Raw genomic sequence first — 25,429 nt, forward strand, 5'->3', positions numbered from 1 at the left:
TGATTCCTGCTCTGAGGACATGCCTGGGTTGCAGGTTCAGTCCCCATTTGGGGTGTGTATGAGAGGCAACTGATTGATGTTCTCTCATATTAATGTTTCTCTCCTTCTGTTTCTCCCTCTCTTCCCCACTCTCTGAAAATAAATAAAATCTTAAAAAACTTAAAACAAAGATTATATATGTGATTTAATATAAGTTGCCTCAAATTATTTTGAATTTATGTAAATTACTATGAAACAAACAAAAATTGTAAGATCCTTTATTTCCATGACTCCATCATTTATCAAATATACGCAATATATCCGAGTATATCAATATATACTAGGTGGTTGGGATACATCACAAGAAAGAAAAAAGAAGAAAATTCTACCTTTGTAGTAGTTATACTAGAGATGACTGATAAAAAACAATGACCATAATTCCTGAGTAAATTATACCATATGTTAGAAGGTAGCCATGGAAAAAAGAAAGATCAGAGTATGAAAATTTGGAATTCCATTTTTCCTTGAAAAGTGAAGGGCTTAATGAGACTGAAGAAGAAATAAGGAAGATTTTCTATATATTATTCAGTACTGCTTGAATTTAACTTGCACTTACCTAACTTGCACTGCAAATTAAAATAAACTTTAAAAAGGAACAAAATAAAATTATTCAAGTGACTTTAAAAAATATTTTATTAAAAACATTTTATTTAAAAGCCAATCAAAAGGAGACACACTGTATAACAACAATCTGTGCTAGGTAGTGATTATCACATATCAAATTTAACTATATAAATGAATAAAGAACATTAAAATCTTAAAGTTACCACCTAGATAAATTAGGGAAAAAATGGAGTTAAAAGTTGAAGCCATACCTGTTTACCTAGTAAGTTTTCATCTTTAAGTATATCATAGACTTTAGAAGCATTCTCTCTTTGCTGTGCCATCCCAATGTCTCCTGTAACCTCACAGGCAAAGTAAGGAAGAATATTTACAAGAATCTTTGGGAAGCAATCTATCAGAAGACGTTTCCAATCTTCCTGAATCAGATTAGCAATGGACTTCACCTCATCAAAATCACTTCTAATCACCAGATGTGGAATCAAAACTTTATAACAAGATCTAAAATATAAAAATTTATAATATAAATTCTACATGACTTTTCATAGTAAAATTTTATAATAGTTTTTAAAATAATGAAACACTTTAAATAAGCATTACCATAATTTACATAGATGAAACATTCTTATTCTAAATTTCTTTTTAGTTTAGTTTGCTTTTTATTTTTCACATTTTATTGTTTTATATTACAGTTGTCCCAAATTTTCCACCTTTGCTCCCTTCTATCAAGCCCCTTCCCACAATCAACACACTATTGTCCACATCCATGGATCACGCATTATGTTCATTGGCTACTCTATTCCCAACACTGTACTTTACAGCCCCATGAATATTCTGTAACTACCAATTACTGTGTTTTTTAAAAAATATTTTATTTATTTATCTTTAGAGGGGAAGGGAAGGAGAGAGGAAGAGAGACATCAATGTATGGTTACTTCCCGTGCATCCCCTACTGGGAACTGGCCTGCAACCCAGGCATGTGCCCTGACTGGGAATCAAACTGTGATTGTCTGGTTCACAGGCCCGCGCTCAATCCACTGAGCTACACCAGCCAGGACACAATTACTGTTTTTTAATCCCTTCACCCTTTACCCCAATCTCCACCCCATGACCACCCTCCCATCCGACAACCATCAAAATGCTTGCTGTATCTATGATTCTATTTCTGTTCTGCTCATCTATTTTGGGTTTTTTTGGAATCAATTATTGATAGATATGTATTTACTGCCATTTTATTGTTCATATTTTTTATCTCCTTCTTAAAGAAGATCCTTTCACATTTCATATACTGGTTTGGTGGTGATGAACTCCTTTAGTTTTTTTCTGGTCTTAGAAGGTCTTTTATCGGTCCTCTGATTCTAAATGACAGCTTTGCCGGGTTGAGTAATTTGGTTGTAGATCCTTGCTTTTTATCACTCAATACTTCTTGGCAATCCCTTCTAGCCTACAGTGTTTTGAGAAATCAGCTGACAGTCTTATGGGAGCTCCCCTGTAGGTAACTAGCTTCTTTTCTCTTGCTGCTTTTAAGATTCTCTCTCTGTCTTTAATTTCAGTATTTTAATTATGTGTATTGAAGTGGTCCTCTTTGCATTCATCTTGTTTGAGACTCTACTCTTCCCGGACTTGTATGTCTACTTTCTTCGCCAAGTTAGGGAAGATTTCTGTCATTACTTTTTCAAATAGGTGCTTTCTCTTCTCCTTCTGGCACCCCTGTGATACAACTGTTGGTATGCTTGAAGCTGTCCCAGAGGCTCCTTAACTATCTTCATTTCTTTGGATTCTCTTTTCTTCTTCTTGCTGTTCTGATTAGTTATTTTTTCTTTTCCTATCTTGTAAATCATTGATTTGATTCTCAGCTTCATCCACTCTACTATTGATTCCCTGTAAAGTGTTCTTTGTTTCAATTAGTGTAAACTTCATTTCTGACTAAACCCTTTTTATGCTGTTGAGGTCCTCACCAAGTTTCTTGAGCAAACTTATAACCAGTGTTTTGAGCTCTACATCTGATAGACTGCCTATATCCATTCTGTTTAGTTCTTTTTCTGGAGTTTTGATCTGCTCTTTCATTTGGGCCATTATTTCTTTGTTTTCTCATTTGGGCAGCTTCCCTGTGTTTGTTTCCATGTATTAGGTAGAGCTATTTCTACCTTCATGTGGGCTACCCACACCTCCTGTTGTGTTTGAACCACACTTGCTGTTGGCACATCAAAGGTCAGCCACCAACTGAGTTCTGTCAGGGATCATGCACCATAAGCTACAATGTCATCTGCAGATGTCTGCTACTTTTGCTAGGGTTGGGGGTAACCTGGTGAGGCCAAGCTGTGAACCAAGGCCGGTTGCTGTTACTGCCATGCATGGAGCCACTTTGTAAGAGGTACGGGGCTCAGTGAAACCAGATGCTGCTTATTTCAAAGTGTAGAAGAATCTGAAGCATGGGTCAAGACAAGCCATTCATACAGAAAAGCCACTGGAAACTGCTTAGATGGGCCCAAAAGTTGGGTGGAGCAAGGCCTCAGGGAATCACAAGAGTGAGACAAAAAGTATGAATCAGATTTATGGAGTCTCAGATATGGCATCCACAGAGCTGGCTTTGTGGTTCTGTGGGGGGGGGGGGTGGCACAGAAAATGCACAGTGGCCTCTGCCAGCACTTCTTTCTGGAAGAAAGCTGCTCCCCAGCTCTTACCCTGATGCCGGACAACTCGGTTCTTCCCTATACGTGTCTGATGTCTTTCAATCTTCTGCCCCGCATGCTCCATCTCAGAGGCACTGAGTCCAAGTAAGTTGGTGCATGGGCCTGTGAAAAGGAAATGCCTGGGACTCTAGCAGTGCAGTCTTCCACAGCCTTAATCCTCACTGGTTTCAACAGCCAGAAATTATGAGAATTTATCTCCCTGGCATTTGAACCCTGAGCTGGGGATCCTAGTGTAGGGCTTGGACTCTTTGCGCCCGAGATATCCTATTGATTTTTATCCACNGCACAGAAAATGCACAGTGGCCTCTGCCAGCACTTCTTTATGGGAGAAAGCTGCTCCCCAGCTCTTACCCTGATGCCGGACAACTCGGTTCTTCCCTATACGTGTCTGATGTCTTTCAATCTTCTGCCCCACATGCTCCATCTCAGAGGGACTGAGTCCAAGTAAGTTGGTGCATGGGCCTGTGAAAAGGAAATGCCTGGGACTCTAGCAGTGCAGTCTTCCACAGCCTTAATCCTCACTGGTTTCAACAGCCAGAAATTATGAGAATTTATCTCCCTGGCATTTGAACCCTGAGCTGGGGATCCTAGTGTAGGGCTTGGACTCTTTGCGCCCGAGATATCCTATTGATTTTTATCCACCACACAGGATGTGGGACCAGCCAATTCCTCATTTCTGCCCCTCCTACCAGTTTCAATGTGGTTTCTTCTTGAATTCCATAGCTGATTTCTTCTCTAATTCTGTAGTTGTAGGACTTCCATTGAACTTGATTTGTGATGGTTCCGAATGCTGGTTTTTCTATAGTTTAGTTGAAATTTTGATGTGATTGTATAAAAAGGGGGAGCCATTTCTACCTATGCTGCCATCTTGACCCTCACTTTGGTTTTTCCCTTACTCTAATTTTATAAATGGAATAATAAAGTTACTAAATTCTAAACAGTCACACTAAAAAACAGAGATCTTAGAATATATTACCTTAATTCTCTCATCAAAAAAGTACAAATTAGATTTATATTTACTTCTTCTGCATAAGCAATTTATGTAAAACTATTTTATTTATTTATTTATTTTTATTTTTATTTTTTTAAAGATTTTATTTGTTTATCTTTAGAGAGGAAAGGAAGGAGAGAAGGAGAGAAACATCAATGTTTTGTTGCCTCTCATGAGTCCCCTGCTGGGAACTGGCCTGCAACCCAGGCATGTGCCCTGACTGGGAATCAAACTGCGATCATGTGGTTCGCAGGCCTGCCCTCAATCCACTGGGCTACACCAGCCAGGGCTAAAACTATTTTATTTTTTAAAATATATATATTTTATTGATTATACCATTACAGTTGTTCTATTCCCCCCCCCCCCGCACACGCCCTCCCCCACCATCCCCCCCTTTGGTTTATAACCACGAGTCTCAAGTTCTTTAGATTCTGTATTTCCCCCACTATTCTTGCCCTCCCCCCCCATCTATTTTCTACCTACTGTCTATGCTATTTTCTGTGCCTTCTCCCCCTTCTCCTCCTCTCACTGCCCCATTGCTAACCCTCCATGTGTTCTTCATTTCTATGGTTCCACTCCTGATCTAGCTGTCCTCTTAGTCTGCTTTTGTTTTAGGTGTAGTTGTTAATAACTGTGGGTTTGTTGTCTTTTCACTGTTCATATTTTTCATCTTCTTTTTCTTAGATAAGTCCCTTTAGCATTTCATATAATAAGGGCTTGGTGATGATAAACTCCTTGAACTTGACCTTATCTGAGAAGCACTTTATCTGTCCTTCCATTCTAAATGAAAGTTTTGCTGGGTAGAGCAATCTTGGCTGTAGGTCTTTGGATTTCATGACTTGGAATACTTCTTTCCAGCTCCTTCTTGCCTGTAAGGTCTCTTTTGAGAAATCCGCTGACAGTCTGATGGGTACTCCTTTGTAGGTGACTGTCCCCTTATCTCTTGCTGCTTCTAGGATTCTCTCCATCATTTTAGTCTTGGCTAATGTAATTATGATGTACCTTGGTGTGTTCCTTCTTGGGTCCAACTTCTTTGGGACTCTCTGAGCTTCCTGGACTTCCTGGAAGCCTATTTCCTTTGCCAGACTGGGGAAGTTCTCCTTTATTATTTGTTCAAATAAGTTTTCCACTCATGGCTGTTTCTTTCCCCCTTCTGGTACCCCTATAATTCGGATGTTGGAACGTTTAAAGATGTCCTGGAGGTTCCTAAGCCTCTCCTCATTTTTTTGAATTCTCATTTCTTCATTCTTTTCTGGTTGGATGTTTCGTTCTTCCTTCTGGTCCATTCCATTGATTTGAGTTCCAGTTTCCTTTCCACCACTATTGGTTTCCTATGCATTTCCCTTCATTTCAATTAGTTTAGCCTTCATATGTTCCTCTAATTTGTGACTATAATCAACCAGTTCTGTGAGCATCCCGATGACCAGTGTTTTGAACTGTGCATCTGAGAGGCTGGCAATCCCTTGGTTGCTTAGAGTTATCGGTTCTGGGGCTTTGAGTTCTTCTTGAGCCATCTTTTGGACTGTTCGTGTCTGTTACGTATCAGGATCGGAGCCCTAGGTGTTCACCAGGGCGGGGTGACCCTGTGGCTGGGTTGTGACTGTGTATGTGGCGGCAGGGTCAAAGAGGAGCAATGGCGGTCCTGTCTGCCGCCTCCCGCCACTGCTACCGCAGCTGCCACCGTCACCATGCATTTCGTCCCACTGCACGTGAATGTGCCACCGCCTTCAGCCCTCCACCACTGGGTTCGCCCGCTGGGGCCTGAGCAGTCTGTCTCACTGTGTGCGAATGTGTGACCACGGTCAGTCTGCCCCACACCCCGACTGGGTCCGGGCTGCCTGTGTGCCTGGGTCAGGGGATCTTTCCTGCCCAACCCTGCTCCTCTGCTGGCTCTGCCTCTCTGACTGGTCCTGGTTGAAGGGTTCGTTGTTGTCGGACTTCCGTACAGTTCAATTTTCTGTTCTTTGGCTGTGTCTTTGTTTACTAAACCTTTGTTGTATTCAGACTTGGTTGTGGGAGAAGGCACAGTGTTTCCACCTATGCCTCCATCTTGGCGGAAGTCTATGTAAAACTATTTTAAAATGAAATGTGAGAGCAATTTATAAATTCAAGGAATTAATGTCAATATTATTGCCAAACTGAATTAATAATAAATACCACTTAACAATTTTGAACTACCTTCCCATCATTCTGATACCCATACATAATAAGTTATTTCAAACCTCTGCTTTTTCACATTTTTCTTCTGTAGAGGTAGAGTTAGCAAAAACAAATACTTTTACATTAAAACAGAAATAATGACTAAATGTCCTAAAGTCAAGCAACACAAAATAAAAACAAGGCAAAAATATCCAGCACTAGTTATCTTTCATTTTTCATAGAAAAGATTAACAAATGTTAAATCTGAAAGGAATGTTAAAGATCTCCTATGTAAATTACCTGCCTTACTTTACAGATTTAAAAAATCAAGTTCTAAAGGATGGTTACATGGTTTGCCTAAAATCACATAACCAGTTACTGGCACAGCAAAGACCAGATCCAAAGTCCAGTGATCCTCTTTAATACACTTTCATTAAAACAACCTGTCCTGTCTCTCATACTACACAACCTCCCATGTCTATGTATGTGGAGGTGGAAGTGCCGAACATTATCACCTAATTTTAAGGTACACATATTTCACATGTGCCATATATAAACCTACCTATAAAAATCCTCGATGTTTGTGTAGTTTAGTAAAATAAAAGGAAAAGAGGATAAGCTGTACTCAGCATCTTGAAGATTTAGCCATTCCCAAACCAGATAATCCAAATGAGAAGCCATGAAGTCTTCTAAATGCCTATATCCAAAACTTTCAGAAACTTTCTCTAAAACCTGTAAAAATCAAAAAGAAGTCAATTCTTTAAGAAAACAGCAAAGTAATATGTTATTTAAATCTTTGTTAATATTTACTAACACTATGACTTAAGTATTCATTTAACTTTTTTATACCTTGATTTACTCATCTATGAGATGGGGATAATAAAAGTACCCAGTTCACCAAGACTAACTAAGAAAAGTGCATTTAATATAACTAGCACAGTGCCTGGAACATAGCAAATCTTTAATAAATTTTATTTAAATTTCAATTTATAAAATTTAAACTTCACTTAAATAAAAACAGAAAAATACATTGCAATTTCCAACATTTCATTATATTCAAAATGAATATAAAAGGAAGGTCTACAGTAAAACAATTCTTCTTCTCAGTCCTAAACCCAGTGAGAAAATCAAAACACTATATTCCACTTACAATAATAACTAGGTAGTATAATTGTATAATTATTTTAAAGCAATTCATTTTAACCAAGAAGTAGAAGTTTGACTTATCCAAGACTGATAGCCTGTGGATTTGCTTACTGCAAAGCTCCACGGAAATCATGCTGTTAGAATGCTGAATGGTACACCACCGATCTGTCACTGATTCACCCTGAAAATCTACACCGGAAAGGCTCTCTTCCCAAACCATGAATGCTGAGCAGGTGGAACAGGGAACGGAAGAACATTCTACAACGCTGTGCTGATGTGACCGCAAGTCTGAACACTGTTCTTCCTTCTCTAATCATGCAACTGAAAAGCTGTAATATTTTACTCCTGGCACTGTTACATAACAACGTCCTGCCTGAGAATCAATAAGGCAAAACACTTGCTAATGCTGTTTTCCCTATGTCTTTCCCTCAGTAAATACTATTCCAGAGGACCTACTCTGTATGATGACAGGTTATTTACCCATGTTAGTTCAATGTATAACTGATGAAACGCTCTTAAACGGAATGTAAAAAATAACAGATCATACAAATTAATACACTATTTAAAATACACTATTAAAAAATAAAACTGGCTCTGGCTGGTATAGCTCAGTGAATTGAGCGCAGGCCTATGAACTAAGGGATAGTGGTTCGATTCCCAGTCAGAGCACATGCTTGGGTTGCAGGCCAGTTCCCAGAAGGGGGCGCACAAGAGGCAACCATACATTGATATTTCTCTCCCTCTCTCCTCCCCTTCCCCTCTTAAGATAAATAAATATAAATCTTAAAAACAAATAAAAATAAAATAAAATAAAACTGTCTCCAATTCTTTCACAAGTGCCATTTTGAAATTCTAGCTTAACTTTTGTAATTGCTTAAAAGTTATCCAAGGAAGATTATATTTATCCATGGGTACCTTTTTAATGAGGTGAGGCTCTAATCCATTCTTTTTCACAGACTTGCACAGGACAAACAAAGCCTGTTTCTCACAGACAGGACTACAATTTAAAACCACAGCTATCATCATCAGTAAAACAGCTTTTCTATTATAAATTTCATCCAAAATTTCAGGGTTCTCAGCTCTGTGGGACTTAAGAAGAATTTTAAACAACAATGTAATGTAAATATTTAAAATTACAAACAAACCAGGCTAAAACCAAAGTACACCATGACAACACTAAGCTGCCTGTGAACAGTTTTAAATCCTTCAGCGATGAAGCTAAGAGTAGAGATTTTGAGAAAATATCAAAATTTCTAGAGTGGCAAAGATTGCTTTTGATAAGATATTATGGAATGAATTGCTAAATATTTCAGTGAGGTATAAAGCACTTCAATGAAAAAATAAAAGAAACTGTAAGAGGAGGGTGAGAGAGATTTAAGTTCCTCTTCAACTCCCAAGTACACCTCATAAGATATTTATTATCATTATAACAATATGTAGCTCTTTATACTTTTAAAATATTATCACAAGGAACAATGAACTCACACAACTAGATAAAACAGTGTATGCTTCAATCATTATAATATCCCTACACATTTTTTGAGAAGCTATACTTGATAGAAGTTCCTCTTCACATTCAGAAAAAACTGCTACTCTCTGATCCTAGTTCAGGTTTTTGGTCTAAGAAAAAAATTAAGGACCTAATTCCTTTACTAAATGGCAATCAATGATGTTTTTAAAAATAGGTATGCAGTCTACCCTAAGTCAACTCCACCTATTCATTATAAGAGTCAGATCTACAGACTCTCTAACATCCTAGTTAAAAGTCTACTTTTACTCAGAGCTAAACTCATTCTAGCTGCCCTCTACAATGTATAGAAGATCAAATTCTTTTTATCAACTTGTTCATGACAGTATGCTTCTATCAATGATGTCAAAGGCAGACTTTGCTTTTCTGAATAACTACTACAATGTTCATTAATAGTGTATTCTTAAGACATAAAACTTCCTAGGTATTTTCCTAAATGAATTGTTGTCATGTCAATATTTTCTCTTTCTACACAGATTTTTAAATGTATAATACACATTATCTCTATAAATTTTATACTATTTATAAATTTTACACTCGTCTTTCAAATCTACTGAAATATTTTTCTAAACTATGATTCTTTCATACAACTATCCATTTCAGTCTTGTGTTACCACAGATTAGACAGACATTTGATTAAATGCCTCCTACACTTTTTACAAACAACTCAAGGCATAAGTAAATAGATACATCCTAAGACTAAGACAGTTTGCACTTTAAGAAAAATATCATTATGCTACAGAGAAATATAAAAACCATAAGGTTCTCTAAAGAACACCAAGATAATTTGATCTTCCCTAGTAGAACATTTTTCTCAATCCATTTCTTCCTATTGTTACCTGCTCTGTGAGCTAGCTTTTGTCTAGACCTTACAAAAACATTTTTAAATAAAAAAGCCATTTATGTTCCTAAAAACTCAGAAAATTGTTTTTCCCACAAAAATGACACATATAAGCTGAATCAAAGGAAACTGCCATTATTCAATCGAGCCTTACCTATAAATACAGGAATTTCAATCCATTCGAATAGTTGTTTTAGTGTAACTTTATACTGTAAACTATCAGGTATAAAGTATCTTAGATCAAAGTTGGTCAAGTAATAATGGCATACTTATATAAAGTATTACATAACAGCAAATATACATTACTAAAATTACCATTTCTCTCATTCCTTCCTGAGCTTTCGAGTATGCATTTTCAAAAGCTGTTTGCTGGAGCTTCAAAGGAAGTGCTTTCAGTAATGTGGAAGAACCTGCTTCTTTCATGTTCTGAAATAATCTTTAAAAAAAGCAAAAAGTAAAATAATTTTTTACCTTAATCTTAATGTCTAAAACATATTATGGGACAAAAATAAGTTACTATGTGAGACACTAACATAATAGACCTTTCCAAACAAGAAGAAAATCTGAGCCAATTTAAAACAAGTTCAGAATTATTTAGTTCAAGATTCAGAAATGACTATTTTTAATTATAGTTGACATACAGTGTAGCTATTTTTTTTTAAAGATTTTATTTGTTTTTAAAGAGAGAAGGGAGGGAGAAAAAGAGGGAGAGAAACATGGATAGGCTGCATCTTCTTCATGTCCTGACCAGGGACCAAACGTGCAACCCAGGCACGTTACCTGACCAGGAATGTAACTGGTGACTCTTTGCTTTGTGGGATGACACCCAACCAACTGAGCGACACCAGTCAGGGCTGTGTTAGCTATTTTTAATATCATAACTAGTAACCTATGGCTATGCTAGACATTACATTGATACTGCAGCAGCCAGACATTCATAAATACCTCGCTCATTACCTATTGATTGACTCTGCAGCCAACATGCGAACTTGGTGATCATTATCAGCAAGAAACTGTGGAAATACTTCATTTACAGGAAAGTCTTCATCCATTGCATTAAGAATAGCCCATTTTGAGTAAGGATCAGCCTATGAGAAAGGAACAACTTAGGTTAAATATGAAATACCAAGCAAAAAATCACCCCAAAACACACAGAAAAAAGGCTGGTTAATTTTTTTAAAATTATGGAAACCTTAATAATACTTAATGTGGAGAAACTCACCTCAAGCAAAGTTTTAAGGCATTTTACTAGGGCCATTCTTACAGAGAGTGTGCATTTCCCATCCTTTGTTAAGTGCCTGAAATAAAGTGTTTCAATGTCAAGTATTTATTCCAATTAAAGCACAGTACGAAAGAAAATCACTGGACATTAGGGTTATTTTAAGTTACTTCCAGAATTTCTTTCCACTCTAACTTTAATTCTCATTATGTGGCACATGCATTATTCTAAACCTTCTAAAAATATTCCACCTAAAGGAAACGCTAGAATAGAAGTTCATTTGAATGTGTATTATTATGTTTATAATATTATGACTCATTTTGGGGCTCTCTTACTTCAGCTAATCACATTGTAATCAACTTAATTTAAAGGGAAAACATTTTTTAAGTCTTTGTTTTTATATCAAAGATTTCAAAACCATATTCTATACTGATTTAGAAGTACTTATCAAATGGTATGACAGCTCCAAATTATATATATGTGCTCCTCCACAAGTATCATGGTGGTATCTCACACTATCACTATATACATGAAATAACCAGACAGTGACGAGTCTAATTTTCTCATTTTAGGAACGAGAATGATTCAACTGTTTTAGACTTGTCACATTTTGCTTTATTCACCATACACGCCAAACTACTAAGCGATTCAAAATTCACAGGGAAATATACTAAACACACTTTAGAAAGCCAAGCCTTAAGAGGAATACAGTGTAATTCTTCAAGAAAGTAAGGAAGAGAACAGAAATTACATTCTACTGTTGTTAAAAGATGTTTATAGTTACATTTAAGGATGAGAAGAAATCACTAACGCAGAAATGCAAAATGTGCATTTGCATCAGAAGAAGCTAAAGAAAAATAAGAGCTTCACAGAATAATCTGTACCTACCAAAATGCTCCAATAACTCTTAGAAAATGTCCTTGGGCATCCCTTGTGTTCTCAGCATCCGTACTGCTTTGACATAGGTTTGGCACTATGTAAAGGGTGTGGTCTAAAACTGTTTTACAAACTTCTTGGTCACGACGATACAAAGAACACACATTGCTAAGGAGGGGCAAAGTTTAACTTTGTAAGTATAACAGAACACATCACTCAGTTTATAAATTTAAAGTGAACATAATATGGTTTTAATTTCTTACGATAGCGGTTTCAGAAGTTCAACAAGATCTTCCACTGGCAAAGGATATTCTTCTCCAGGAAGCATCTTTAAAAGCACTAGATACTAAAATAGTTGGGAGGGAAATCAGTTTTTAAAAAATATGTCATTTACTTAAGTATGTATGTAACCCAAAATTCATATACAGACCCACTCATTCATACACACATATAACTAGGGAATTCTTTTAAAAGGCAGTACAAGTTAAAAAGAAAAGAAAAGCATCTCAAGTCAAACAGAGCTGATTCAAATCCTAGCTCAACTTACTACTTGCATGGTTAAAAACTTGCCTTGTCATCTGAGCCTTTGTACCCTCACCTGGAAAACGGGGATATAATACTTAATTGGCTAGATTACTGTGAAGATTAAAGGAAATGAATGTGAAGCCTAGCACTTATTAGAGGAATTCAATAAATGATAGTTATCAATGTTGGGGTTAAAGGCCTGAACAAGAATCTGAAACTATCTATGTTTCTACTCTCCCAAAATAATGTTAATCTCCCCAAACTTCAACATTTAAAAACTATTCTATTAATAAATTTTAGGAGGCAGAGATAATCATGGACAGAGAAAAAGTCAAATGCACTGACCCATCTTCCTATAAGGCAACCTGGTAAGGTTCTCTATGGTATTATGACTATTTCTGGGAACCAACAAATAATTTTCAGGCTCTTGTAAAATATCAGAAGACTTTTATCCTTATGTGTGGAAGGAACTTCAGCCCACAGAATCCCCTCGTCCACCGCAGATGAGAAATAAGTTGTCCTGGACACAATCTTACTGTCCCGGCAGGAAAGGGGGTGGCTATTTCCTCTAGTGGGGAACACCCTGAGCCCTTCTCCCAAATGGCTTTTATTGGGAATGGTATGTGTAGGTGTAGAGATGCATAGCTCATCAATGTCAAAAGGCTATATAGTCATACAAACAGATATTAAATACAAATAACAATTGAAGGACCACAGAGATTTGTCATAGGTCAGGTCTCCTAGTTATGCTGATGGCACAAGTTCTTTAAGATATATTTCAGGAGGAGGCTGGGAGGATGGTGATGGAGTAAGACAGAGCGGATTCCAGCTCCCGAACACATGGGAGAAAATCCTGGCAGATCTACTGAGGAACAGCGCAATCAACCAACAGTTTTCCAGCATTTATGAAATTAAGAGACCACAGATTGCGATGGACGCTGAAGGACAAGACAGCGGCAGGTCAGTGGGGTCTTGGGGACCTGAGTAAATACAAGAGTGGTGGCAAACGGTGGCCGGGGCCGGAGCCATCAGCCAGGCGGCCTGAGGGGTCGCCACCGCGGTTGGGGTCCAGAGACATCGGTCTGGGGGTGTCTGCCATGGGAGCCTGGGCACCCAGAGGCTTCGGTAGGTGACCAGCACTGGGGGCATTGGCCATGGAGCACTCTTCGGGAGCCAGGCACCCAGCAGGGCAACGGCAGACTCTTTGGGAGCCCTGGGCCTGCTGCAGGGTCCTTGGGAGAGAGTTAGGTCATCAGCTCGCTCCTCCCCTATCTAAGCAAGGCTGGGCAACACAGGGCAGAGACCCAGGCTGCTTGAGTTTACAGAGAGGGTAACAAGGACAAAGGGCCGTGTTCAACTGCACACTTTGTGGTCGACAGTCCGGGAGACCTGAGAGGCCCAATGTCGTCACTGGTGTGGCTGGGGACTGGGCTAGGCTGAGAGGCAGGCTTTCTGGAGAAGTTTTTTTTTGGAAAGTGGACTGAGGTGTTCTCCTGGGACGGCAGCTTGCCTTACTTCCCACCCAGCCCAGGAGCCATCCAGCAGAGGCAGAAGCACTTGAGTCCCGCCACAGGACTGGGAAGGACCATACCAGATCCCCCGGGACCGAGGCACCGGCACCCTAGCCCACAGAGAGATCCTGCTGCAACCAGAAAAACTGGTTTGGACAGTTTGAAACCAACAAGGGAGGGGTTTTTTTCCACTGGTAACTTTTTTTTTTGTAATCTTGTACTTTTAAAAACTTTATTATTGCTTTATCTTTCAATACTTTTTTCTTCTCCTTTCTTTTTTCCTGTTTTACTTCTTCTTCCTTTCTTCCCAAACTTATTGCTTTTTCCTCCCCTCTACTGCCTTTTTTTTTTTGCTTGTTTGTTGCTTTCTTTTCTTTTACCCATAAGAGACAAAAACCACTGGGAACTGCGAAAAGGCCAGAGTGAGACCCAAAGGGGGGGCATCCCAACAATAGAGACAGAGAGACAAAATTCACTTTGCTATAGCAGAGAAGCCACAAGTTGCTGCATATTTGTACTATTAATTTTCAATATTCTCACTTCTTTTATATTTTAATAATATCTTTGAATTCCTCCTCTTTCTGCATAGGCTTCTTAGTCTTGGCTGGTTATATTATATTATTTGACACGTTTCCACTGTTTTCTCCTTGTGTATTGCTCATTTTCTATACTTCATGTCACTTGTTTTTCTTTGGCAAACTACACAAAGCTCTATAACCCCTATTCAGACAGATCACATACAGTCTGTCATATGATTGTTGCTCTAATATCATTGTAAATAATAGCTGTTCTATACAACTTTAAATACTTCACAACACATCTCCGGGATCTTAGCCCAATTTACAGGTTCCCGAATTCTATTACTGTAGTGATTAACTCTATTTCCTCACATGCTACACCTATTTATATTCTTTACTCTCGTTTTACCTCAAAATCTGACTGCCCACAAACTCACTGCTTTCCAGGTCCAACGCACAAGCCTTCCCTCCCCAACAAGAGGAAGAAAGTTGTCCATCCTTTATCTTTTGTCCATCCTATATCTTTTGTCCATCCTTTCTTAAAAATGGCAAACTGGGTTGAAGATTACGGTTAACACTATATATAGCCTGAAAATCTTCTATATCTTCTCCACTGGCTGTGACTGTAAATATCATAAAATACTCTCTCGCTGTCATGAACCATTTTAACTCCCCCTCCAACTGATTACACACAAAAAGGAGTAGGTGGAAGCGGAGAACACCAGGATACCAGAAGGAGACTGCACCACTGAAATTCACAGGTATTCTACCACTGAAGCTCACACCATAAACCCAGAGAGTCAGAACAAATCAATTTCAGAAGCTGAGGCTAACCAGAAAGCCTCACAAACAATGGGAAGACAAAGAAACAATCCACAACTGAAAGAAAAGGAGGATGTCTCAGAAAGAATATTACATGAAATAGAGGCAAGTCAACTATCAGATATTGAATTCAAAGCACTGGATATCAGGAAATTCAAAGAGCTCACAATGAGCTACCAGAAACTACAGGGGAGCTACAATGAACTCACCACAAACTATATCAACATGAAAAAGGAAAAAGAAACTATCAGCAAAGGACAAAAGGAAATGAAGAATACAATTTCTCAACTGAAGAATGCAGTAGAATGAATGAAAAGCAGGATCGATGAGGCAGAAGATCGGATCAGCGAGTTGGAGGACGAAGTAGAAAGAAACTCCCAGAAAGAGCAAGAAAAGGAAAAGAGGCTCGAAAAGAATGAAGAGGGATTAAGAGAAATGCAAGACAATATAAAATGTAGTAGTATCTGAATAATAGGAAGACCAGAAGGAGAAAAAGAAGAAAAAAGGATAGAAAACCTATTTGAAAAAGTAATGATGGAAAATTTCCCTAATTTGATGAGAGAAAAAGTCACACAAATCCAGGAAACACAGAGAGTCCCATTCAAGAGGAACCCAAAGAGGCCCACTTCAAGACACATTATCATTAGAATGGCAAAATTCCAAGACAAAGAGAGAATCTTAAAGGCAGCAATGGATAAAAAGGAAGTAACATACAAGGAACCCCCAATAAGGTTGGCTACTGACTTCTCAATGGAAACACTCCAAGCAAGAAGAGAATGGCAAGAAATATTCCAAGTAATGACAAACAGAGGCCTACAACCAAGGCTACTTTACCCAGCAAGGCTCTCAATCAAGATAGAAGGTCAAATAAAGAGCTTCCAAGAGAAAAGAAGTCTAAAAGAATATGCCTCCACCAAACAAGCGCTACAAGAAATACTAAAAGAACTGCTTTAAGGAAAGGAAGGAAATAAGAGAGACAGAGAGGAACACAGGCACAAAAATGGCAATGAATAAGTACCAATCAATAATAACCTTAAACACAAATGGATTAAATCAAAAGACACAGAAGAGCTGAGTGGATAAGAAAGCATGACCCACACATATGCTGCCTACAAGAGACCCACGTCAGGACAAAAGACCAACACAGACTAAAAGTGAAAAGGCTGGAAACTAATTTTCCAAGCAAACGGAGAAGAATAAAAGCTAGGGTAGCGCCCTGGCTGGTGTAGCTCAGTGGATTCAGCATGGCCCTGCGAACTACACGATCGCAGTTCGATTCCCAGACAGGGCACATGCCTGGGTTGCAGGCCAGTTCCCAGCGGGGGACTCACGAGAGGCAACCATGCATTGATATTTCTCTCCTTCCCTTTCCCTCTAAAGATAAATAAATAAAATATTTTTTAAAAAAAGCTACGGTAGCAATTCTCATATTAGACAAAACAGACTTCAAAAAAAAGGGCCATAAAAGAGAGACCCAGAAAGTCACTTCATAATACTCAAGGGAAGAATCCCCCAAGAAGACATTAACATCGTAAATATATATGTACCCAACATAGGAGCACCGAAATACATAATGAAACTCTTAGAGGACTTCAAGAAAGATATTGACAGCAACACAATTATAGAAGGGAATTTTAATACCCCGTGTCAAAAATGGATAGTTCTTCCAAACAAATTATCAACAAAGATATCGCGGCATTGAACAATGCCCTAGATGAAATGGAGCTAACAAATATATATAGAGCCCTTTATCCCAAAGAAGCTAAATACATATTCTTTTCAAATACACATGAAATATTTTCAAAGATAGACCACGGGAGAGGACACAATAGGACTCTAAACAAATTCAAAAAAATTGAAATCCTAGCAAGCATTTTCTCTGACCACAAGGGACTGAAATTGGAAACCAACCCCAAAGGAAAAAACCCAAAACACCCAAAATCATGGAGACTGAATGGTATGCTATTAAACAACAAATGGGTGAAGAATGAAATTAGGGAAGAAGTTAAAAAGTTTCGGGAAACAAATGAAAATGAACTCACAACAACCCCAAACTTACAGGACACAGCAAAGGCAGTCTTGAGAGGGAAGTTCATAGCAATACAGGCTTACCTAAAGAATACAGAAACATTTCAAACAAACAACCTAACCCGATGCCTCCAAGAACTCGAGGAACAACAACAGAGACAGCCCAGAGCAAGGAGAAGGAAGGAAATAACCAAGATCAGAGCAGAATTAAATGACATAGAGACTAAAAGCACAATTCTAAGAATCAATGAGTCCAGGAGCTCGTTTTTTGAAAAGATAAACAAAATAGGCCTTTAAGTAGGCTCATCAAGAAAAGAAGGGAGGGGACACAAATAAACACAATCAGAAAGAAAAGAGGAGAGATTACAACTGATACCACAGAAATAGAAGGGATTATAAGAAATTACTATGAAGAACTGTATGCCAAGAAATTTGAAAACCTAGGTGAAATGGACAAATTTCTAGAAAAATATAATCTTCCAAAACTCAATGAAAAGGTAGAAAACCTGAACAGACCAATAACAAGAGATGAAATTGAAGCAGTAATAAAAAAAAAACTTCTGTTATGCAAAAGCCCTGGACCAAATGGTTTCACAGGAGAATTCTACAAAGCTTTTAAGGAAAAGCTAACGCTTATTCTTCACAGACTATCCAAAAATTCCAAAATGTTGGGAAACTCCAAAACTCTTTTTATGAAGCCAACATCATCCTATTTCCAAAACCAGATTGGGACACAACGAAGAAAGAAAACTTCAGGCCAATATCGCTGATGAACATAGATACTAAAATCCTCAACAAAATATAGGCAAAATGCATCCAACAATACATCATAAAGATCATACAACATGACCAAGTGGGATTCATCGCAGGGATGCAAGGAGGGTTCAATAGTCGCAAATCAGCAAACATAATAAATCACATAAACAAAAGCAAAGAAAAAACCACATAACCATATCAATGGATGCGAAAAAGCTTTTGATAAGGTACAACACCCATTTATGATAAAGCTACTCAGAAAAATGGGAATAGAGGGAGCATTCCTCAATATAATACAGGCCATATATGAAAGACCTACAGCCAACATCACACTCAATGGGCAAAAACTAAAATCTTTTCCACTAAGATCAGGAACAAGACAAGGTTGTCCACTTTCACCACTTCTATTCAATATAGTATTGGAATTTTTAGCCACAGCAATCAGACAAGAAAAGGAAATAAAAGGCATCTAAATCGGAAAGGAGGAAACAACACTGTCATTGTTTGCAGATGACATGATAGTCTGCATGGAAAATCCTATAGACTCTACCCAAAAACAGCTCAACCTAATAAATGAATTTGGCAAAACAGTGAGATACAAAGTCAATATAGAGAAACCAAAGGCATTTTTGTATACTAACAATGAATCAGCAGAAGCAGAAATCAAGAAAAAATACCGTTTGATATAGCAAAAACAAAAATAAAATATCTGGAATAAACCTAACCAAGGAGGTAAAAGACCTGTATGCAGAAAACTACACAACACTGAAGAAAGAAATCAAGGAAGACCCAAACAAATGGAAACATATACCGTGTTCCGGGATTGGAAGAATTAACATCATCAAAATGTCCATACTACCTAAAGCAATTTACAGATTCAGTGCAATACCTATTAAAGTACCAATGGCATATTTCACAGACATAGAACAAACACTTCAAAAATTTATATGGAACCATAAACAACCCCAAATAGCAGCTGCAATTTTGAGAAAGTAGAACAAAGTAGGAGGGATCACAATACCTGATAGCAAACTGTATTACATGTCCACTGCAATCAAAACAGCCAGGTACTGGCATAAAAACAGGCACATAGACCAATGGAAGAGAACAGAGAGACCAGAAATAAATCCAAATTTCTATAGTCAATTAATATTCGACAAAGGGGGCAGTAACATAAAATGGAGTAAAAATAGCATATTCAACAAACGGTGCTGGGAGAACTGGACAGCTACATGCAAAAATGAAACTTGAGCACCAACTTACACCATACACCAAAATTAATTCAAGGTGGATAAAAAAGTTAAATATAAGCCATGATACCATTAAAGTCCTAGAGGAGAACATTGGCAGGAAAATATCAGATATTTCATGCAGCAACATTTTTACTGATATGTCCTATAGAGCAAAGAATATAAAGGAAAGAATAAACAAATGGAATCTCATCAAAATAAAAAGCTTCTGCGTGGCTAAAGAAAACAGTATTAAAATAAAAAGACAACCAACTGTATGGGAAAACTCATTTGCCAAGATACCTCAGACAAAGGTTTAATCTCCAAAATATACAAAGAACTCACACGACTTCACTCTAAGAAGACAATTAACCCAATTAAAAAATGGGCAAAGGACTTGAACAGACCTTTCTCCAAGGAAGACATACAGAGGATCCAGAGACACATGAGAAAGATGCTCAATATCGCTAGCTATTAGAGAGATGCAAATTAAAACCACAATGAGATACTACTTTACACTGGTCAGAATGGCCATCATAAACAAAGCAACAAATAACAAATGTTGGAGAGGTTGTGGAGAAAAGGGGAACCTAGTTCACTGTTGGTGGGATTCCAGACGGGTACAACCACTATGGAAAACAGTATGGAATTTTCTCAGAAAACTAAAAATGGATCTGCCTGTTGACCCAGCAATTCCACTGCTAGGATTATATTCTAAGAACCATGAAACACCAAGTCAAAAGAACCTATGCACCCCAATGTTCATAGCAGCGCAATTTACAATAGCCAAGAATTTGAAGCAACCTAGGTACCCATCAGTAAATAAATGGATCAAAAAATTATGGTACATATACACAATGGAATTCTATGCAGCAGAAAGAAAGAAGGAGCTCCTACCCTTTGCAGCAGCATGGATGGAACTGGAAAGCATTATGCTAAGTGAAATAAGACAGGTGTTGAAAGACAAATACCATATGATCTCACCTGTAACAGGAAGCTAAACAACAAAATAAACGAACAAGCAAAATATAACCAAAGACACTGAAATAGAGAACAGGGGGACAGCGACCAGAGGGGAGAAGGGAGGGAATTTCAGGGGAAAAAGGGGAAGGATTTATAGGAACCAATATAAAGGACACATGGACCACAAGTAAGGGGGTTAGATAGCGGAGGGAGGTGGGGAGCACGGCAGGTGGTGGTGGGCTGGCATGGGAGTAAAAGACAGGAAAGTGTACTTGAAAAATAATTAAATTAGAAAAAAGCAAAAATTATGTCATAAATGGATCTGGGAATAAACACAGCAAAGTCTTACAAATATATATATATATATATATATATAACTAAAGACATTGAAATAGAGAACAGGCTGACAGGGACCAGAGGGGAGATGGAAGAGAATTTCAGGGGAAAAGGGGAAAGATTCAGAGGAACGAGTATAATGGACAATGGACAAAAACTAAGGCAGGGGTGGGAGGGGAAATGGAAGGGAGGTGGGTAGCACTGGAGGGTGTGGGCTGGGTTGGGAGTAAAAGAGAGAAAACTGTACTTGAACAATAATTAAATTGAAAAAGACATATTTCATAAGATAAGGAGTTTACCCCTTATATCTTGAACATAAACATCTGGTTTATATCACCATAGCTTTACAAAAGAAAGTACAGTAAGCTTCAAAGGACACAATGTATTTATGAGGCGTGATTCCCATAGTGAACCCTCAGTGGTAGAGTCAGGTTACATCTACCACCTGCGTTACCTAGTTTTCCAGGGAGACTTACTAGCCCCTTTCAGAGCCTGCTCTCGACAGGCTGCAGTCTTGGAAACCACAGAGTGGAACCCCGTATCTCCTCCTTTTTTGCTTGTTAGTGGCGGCATAACCAAAAGCACAGCTATTGCTGTAATCAACGGGGTTGTCTTAGGCACAGCAGGCTTGAAATGACCAAATGTACATTCTTTCTCAGGCCAGATTTGCCCCCGAAGCCATTTGTTCCAGTACAAGGCCACAGCTGCCTCTGGCATTGTTTTCAGGCTGAGTCAGGTGTGGGGAGCAAAGCAGCCAAGAGATTAGGATACTGTTTTCAGACAGATGAGGACAAAGCCAAGGGGTGAGGGTCTTTCTGCCCCTTCTCTGTAGACCCCTAAGTCCTTCCCAGATGACTCTTTGTGACTGTGACTGTCTTACGTTGTCCTTCCCTCGAGGAATTTACCGTCATTGGCTAAGCAGTCATCCACCATTGGCTAAGCAGTCATCTGCCCAGGGCCAAGCAGGGGCAAGTAAGGGAGGCAGGAGCTGCACTCCTGCCAGGAGGTTAGGTTCTGTCTCCTTAGTGGCTCATGGCCCCAAGGCCTTTTCGCTCAGCCCTAGCAGTGGGACTATTTTGTCCATTAATGAGGTACAGTCCCTGAAACCACATAGAATGGCTCCCATCACTTATCTATATGTAGAAAAATGTTTCTTACTCCCTGTCATATATTATAAAAGAACATTACATTGGATCATTTTAAATATTTTGACACAAAAGTGATGTGTATGATGTTAATGAGTGTCTTGAAGTGCCTTAAACATTAAACATCAAGAATAGCGCACAGCATTGCTCACTGATCAGTGCTGGAGACTTGAGCAAGAATTCTAACAGGGACTCAACCTGCACACTTCCAAGAGATTCTAATTATTGGATGATCTGGCATGTTTAGCACAACTCTGACTGGAACAATCACCACACATGTCTGCCAGTTTGCTGGGCCAGAGACTCTCCCTATATGTTCAGCAAGGTTAGGGCCGAGGAGATGGTGAGCAGGGTGAGGAGATTATTTACATGTAAGAATACTGAATAAACATTAAATGCATTAAGGTTAAGCAGGAAACCAGGTTTCCTACGGTTGAAACAGGGAGCTAAAAATAGAGAGGGGAAAAATAAAGAAATAAATCCTATGCTGTTGAGTTGGAAATGGAAATACCTACCAATAAATAGATCAAGACTGATAGGGTTAGGGCAGAATGGGAATTATATCTTTAATATTTTCATCAAAGTCAAAATATAAATCTAATACTGAGGAAACATGAGACAAATTCAAAGTGAGAAATTCTAAGTAACAAGAGACTATACTATTAGAGAAATAGGAAAATTAAGGGCCATGATAGAGGGGTAGGTAGATACACTGTGTCTCCTTGCACAACCAAAACAAGGACAACAACAAATTTAAAAACAAAAAATTACCAGAATTGCCAGAAAAGTGAACTGTATGGAAGTCTGAAAACCAAGGTGCTAAAAAAGAAACATTCATTCAGACTGGTAGGAGAGGCAGAGATGGGCGGCCAGGGTGGAGAGGACAAATGGTAGGGCAGTGGCTGGCAGACCAGATGGTCCCACATTTGTATGTGGATAAACCAGGGGGAACAACTGGAGAGCAAGACTGACCAAGCAAACCAGCACAGGAAAATAAAGCGTCAAAACCTCTAGCTATAACAATCTGTGAATATTGTGGTGGCAGGAGAAACTCCCAGCCTTACAGGAGAGTTCAGTGGAGAGACCCACAAGGTCCTAGAATGCACACAAAACCACACTCCCAGGAAACAATACCAAAAGGGCCCAATTTGCTTGTGGGTCATGGGGGAAAGTGACTGGAAGCCAGACAAGAGCTGAGCTAGCAGCATTATTTCCTCTCTGATCTCTACCCCACATATAGCACCACAGCACAGCAAAGAGGGCTTCCTCACCCTGGGGGATATCTAAGGCTCTGCCCCTTACAACATAGCAGGTGGGTGTAGACAAAAATATATGATCCAAATGAAAGAAAAGACCAAAGCTCCAAAAAACAGAACTAAGAAACGAAGAGATAGCCAATCTATCAGCTGCAGAGTTTAAAACAATGGTACTCAGGATGCTCAAAGAACTGGTTGAGTATGGTCCCAAAATAAAGGAAAAGTGAAGATTGCAAAGTTAAATAAAGAAAAATATATAGGGAACCAACAGTGATGGGAAGGAATCTAGGACTCAGATCAACAATTTGGAGCAGAAGGAAGAAATAAACATCGAACCAGAAGAGAATGAAGAAATAACAATTCAAAAAATGTGGAGAGGCTAAGGAACCTGTGGGACCACTTTAAATATTCCAACATCTGAATCACAGAGGTGTCAGAAAAAGAGGAGAGCAATAAATTGAAACGTTACTTGAAAATAATGATGGAGAACTTCACCAATCTGGAAAAGGAAATACATTTCCAGGAGTCCAGGGAGCTCAGAAAGTCCCAAAGAAATTAGACACAGGAAACTAACAATAAGGCACATCATAATTATATTACCTAAGATGAAAATAAGGGGAGAATCTTAAAAGCAGAAAAAGAAGAGAGTTACCTACAAAGGAATTCCCATTAAACTATCAGCTGATTTCTCAAAAGAAATCTTACGGGTAAGAAGGGGCTGGAAAGAATTATTCAAAGTCATGAAAGGCAAGGACCTACAACCAAGATTACTCTATTCAGCAAAGCTATCATTTACAAAGGAAGGACAGATAAAGTGCTTCCCAGATAAGGTAAAGCTACAGCAGTTCATCATCACTAAGCCCTTATTATAGGAAATGTTAAGGGCCTTATCTAAGAAAAAGAAGATAAAAAATATGAACAGTAAAGGACAACAAACTCACAAATATCAACAAATGAACCTTAAAAAAAGCAAATTAAGTAAATACACAGAACAAGAACAGAACCACAGAAATGGAGATAACATGGAGGGTTATCAGTAGGGAGGGGGCATGGGGAAAATAGGGGAAAAGGAACAGGGAATAAGAAGAATAAATGGGAGGTACAAAATAGAGAGAGGGAGGTTAAGAACACTATAGTCAATGTAGAAATCAAAAATCTTGTATGTACAACCCATGGACATGAGCTAAGCGGGAAGGGGCAATGCTAGTGGGAGAGGGTGAGCAGGGCGGAGGGAAATAAAGGGAAGAGAAAAAAATGGGAGAGCTGTAAGAGCATAATCAATAAAATATATTTAAAAAATAGCAAGATCAAGAAGGGTAGGAAAGACTAAGGAACTATTCCAAATCAAAAGAAACTGAACAGACCTGAAAACTAAAAGCATTAATACAATGTTATATTTCTGATAATGATATCATGGTTATAGGACATACACACTGAAGGTGCAACTTAACTTCAAGATGAGTCAGAAAAAAAGATTCGTGTATAGAGCAAAAGAGAGAATGATAACGTAAATGTGATAAATGTTATTTGTAGAAGCTTATGACGGGAATACAAAGTTCTTACAGTACTGTAACTTTAGTGTCACTTTGAAATTACATTAAAAAAATTAAAGAATTTAAACTAAAGTGAAGGCAAGATTCGGACTTTAAGTGTAATGTTACATAAGCACTAGGTTTACATTTAGAATCTGTGTGTCTTGGCCTATTTAAAAAAAAAACATAATTAGACTTCCGCCAAGATGGAGGCATAGGTGGAAACACTGTGCCTTCTCCCACAACCAAGTTTGAATACAACAAAGGTTTGGAGAAACAAAGACACAACCAAAGGAGAGAAAATTGAATTATACGGAAGTCCGACTACATCTAACCGTTCAACGGGACGGTAAGAGGGGCGGAGCCAGTGGCGAGCAGGGTCGGGCAGGACAGGGCCCCCGACCCAGGCGCGCAGGCAGACGAGAACCAGTTGGGGTGCGGGGCAGACCGCGGGCGCATATTCGCGCACAGTGAGACAGACCACGCAGGCCCTAGGGGGCGAGGGCTGACGGCGGTGGCACACTCGCGTGCAGTGGGACGAAACGCGTGGGCCCGGTGACGGCAGCAACTGCGGCACCGGTGAGGGCTGTGGCGGCAGGCGGTGGACAGGACACCATAGTCCCTCTTTGACCCCGCCCCCACATACAGCGTCACAACCCAGCGACTTAGTTGCCCTTCGGCACCGGTGAGGGCCGGGGCGGCAGGTGGCAGACAGGACGCCAGAGTCCCTCTTTGACCCCGCACCCACATACAGCGTCACAACCCAGCGACTTAG

The 25,429-nt window shown here is 38.9% G+C and overlaps 1 protein-coding gene across 6 annotated transcripts in view; it reads right to left on the reverse strand.

Annotated features, from left to right (window-relative positions):
• ATM (ATM serine/threonine kinase) overlaps positions 1-25,429 on the reverse strand; it is a 175,671-nt gene that overhangs the window by 95,780 nt on the left and 54,462 nt on the right. For all 6 annotated transcript variants that reach the window (XM_037047706.1, XM_037047705.1, XM_037047708.1 and 3 more), the window contains 8 exons: positions 12,297-12,379; positions 12,046-12,201; positions 11,161-11,236; positions 10,896-11,026; positions 10,254-10,374; positions 8,485-8,658; positions 6,986-7,155; positions 855-1,101 (listed from right to left, as the gene is read on the reverse strand). In XM_037047706.1, coding sequence (XP_036903601.1) covers positions 855-1,101; positions 6,986-7,155; positions 8,485-8,658; positions 10,254-10,374; positions 10,896-11,026; positions 11,161-11,236; positions 12,046-12,201; positions 12,297-12,379 — 1,158 coding nt within the window. The remainder of the gene's footprint in view (positions 1-854; positions 1,102-6,985; positions 7,156-8,484; positions 8,659-10,253; positions 10,375-10,895; positions 11,027-11,160; positions 11,237-12,045; positions 12,202-12,296; positions 12,380-25,429) is intronic.

Source organism: Sturnira hondurensis, unplaced genomic scaffold (assembly GCF_014824575.4).
Source record: "Sturnira hondurensis isolate 20B ecotype Veracruz unplaced genomic scaffold, ASM1482457v3 Scaffold0006213, whole genome shotgun sequence".
Taxonomy (NCBI): domain Eukaryota; kingdom Metazoa; phylum Chordata; class Mammalia; order Chiroptera; family Phyllostomidae; genus Sturnira; species Sturnira hondurensis.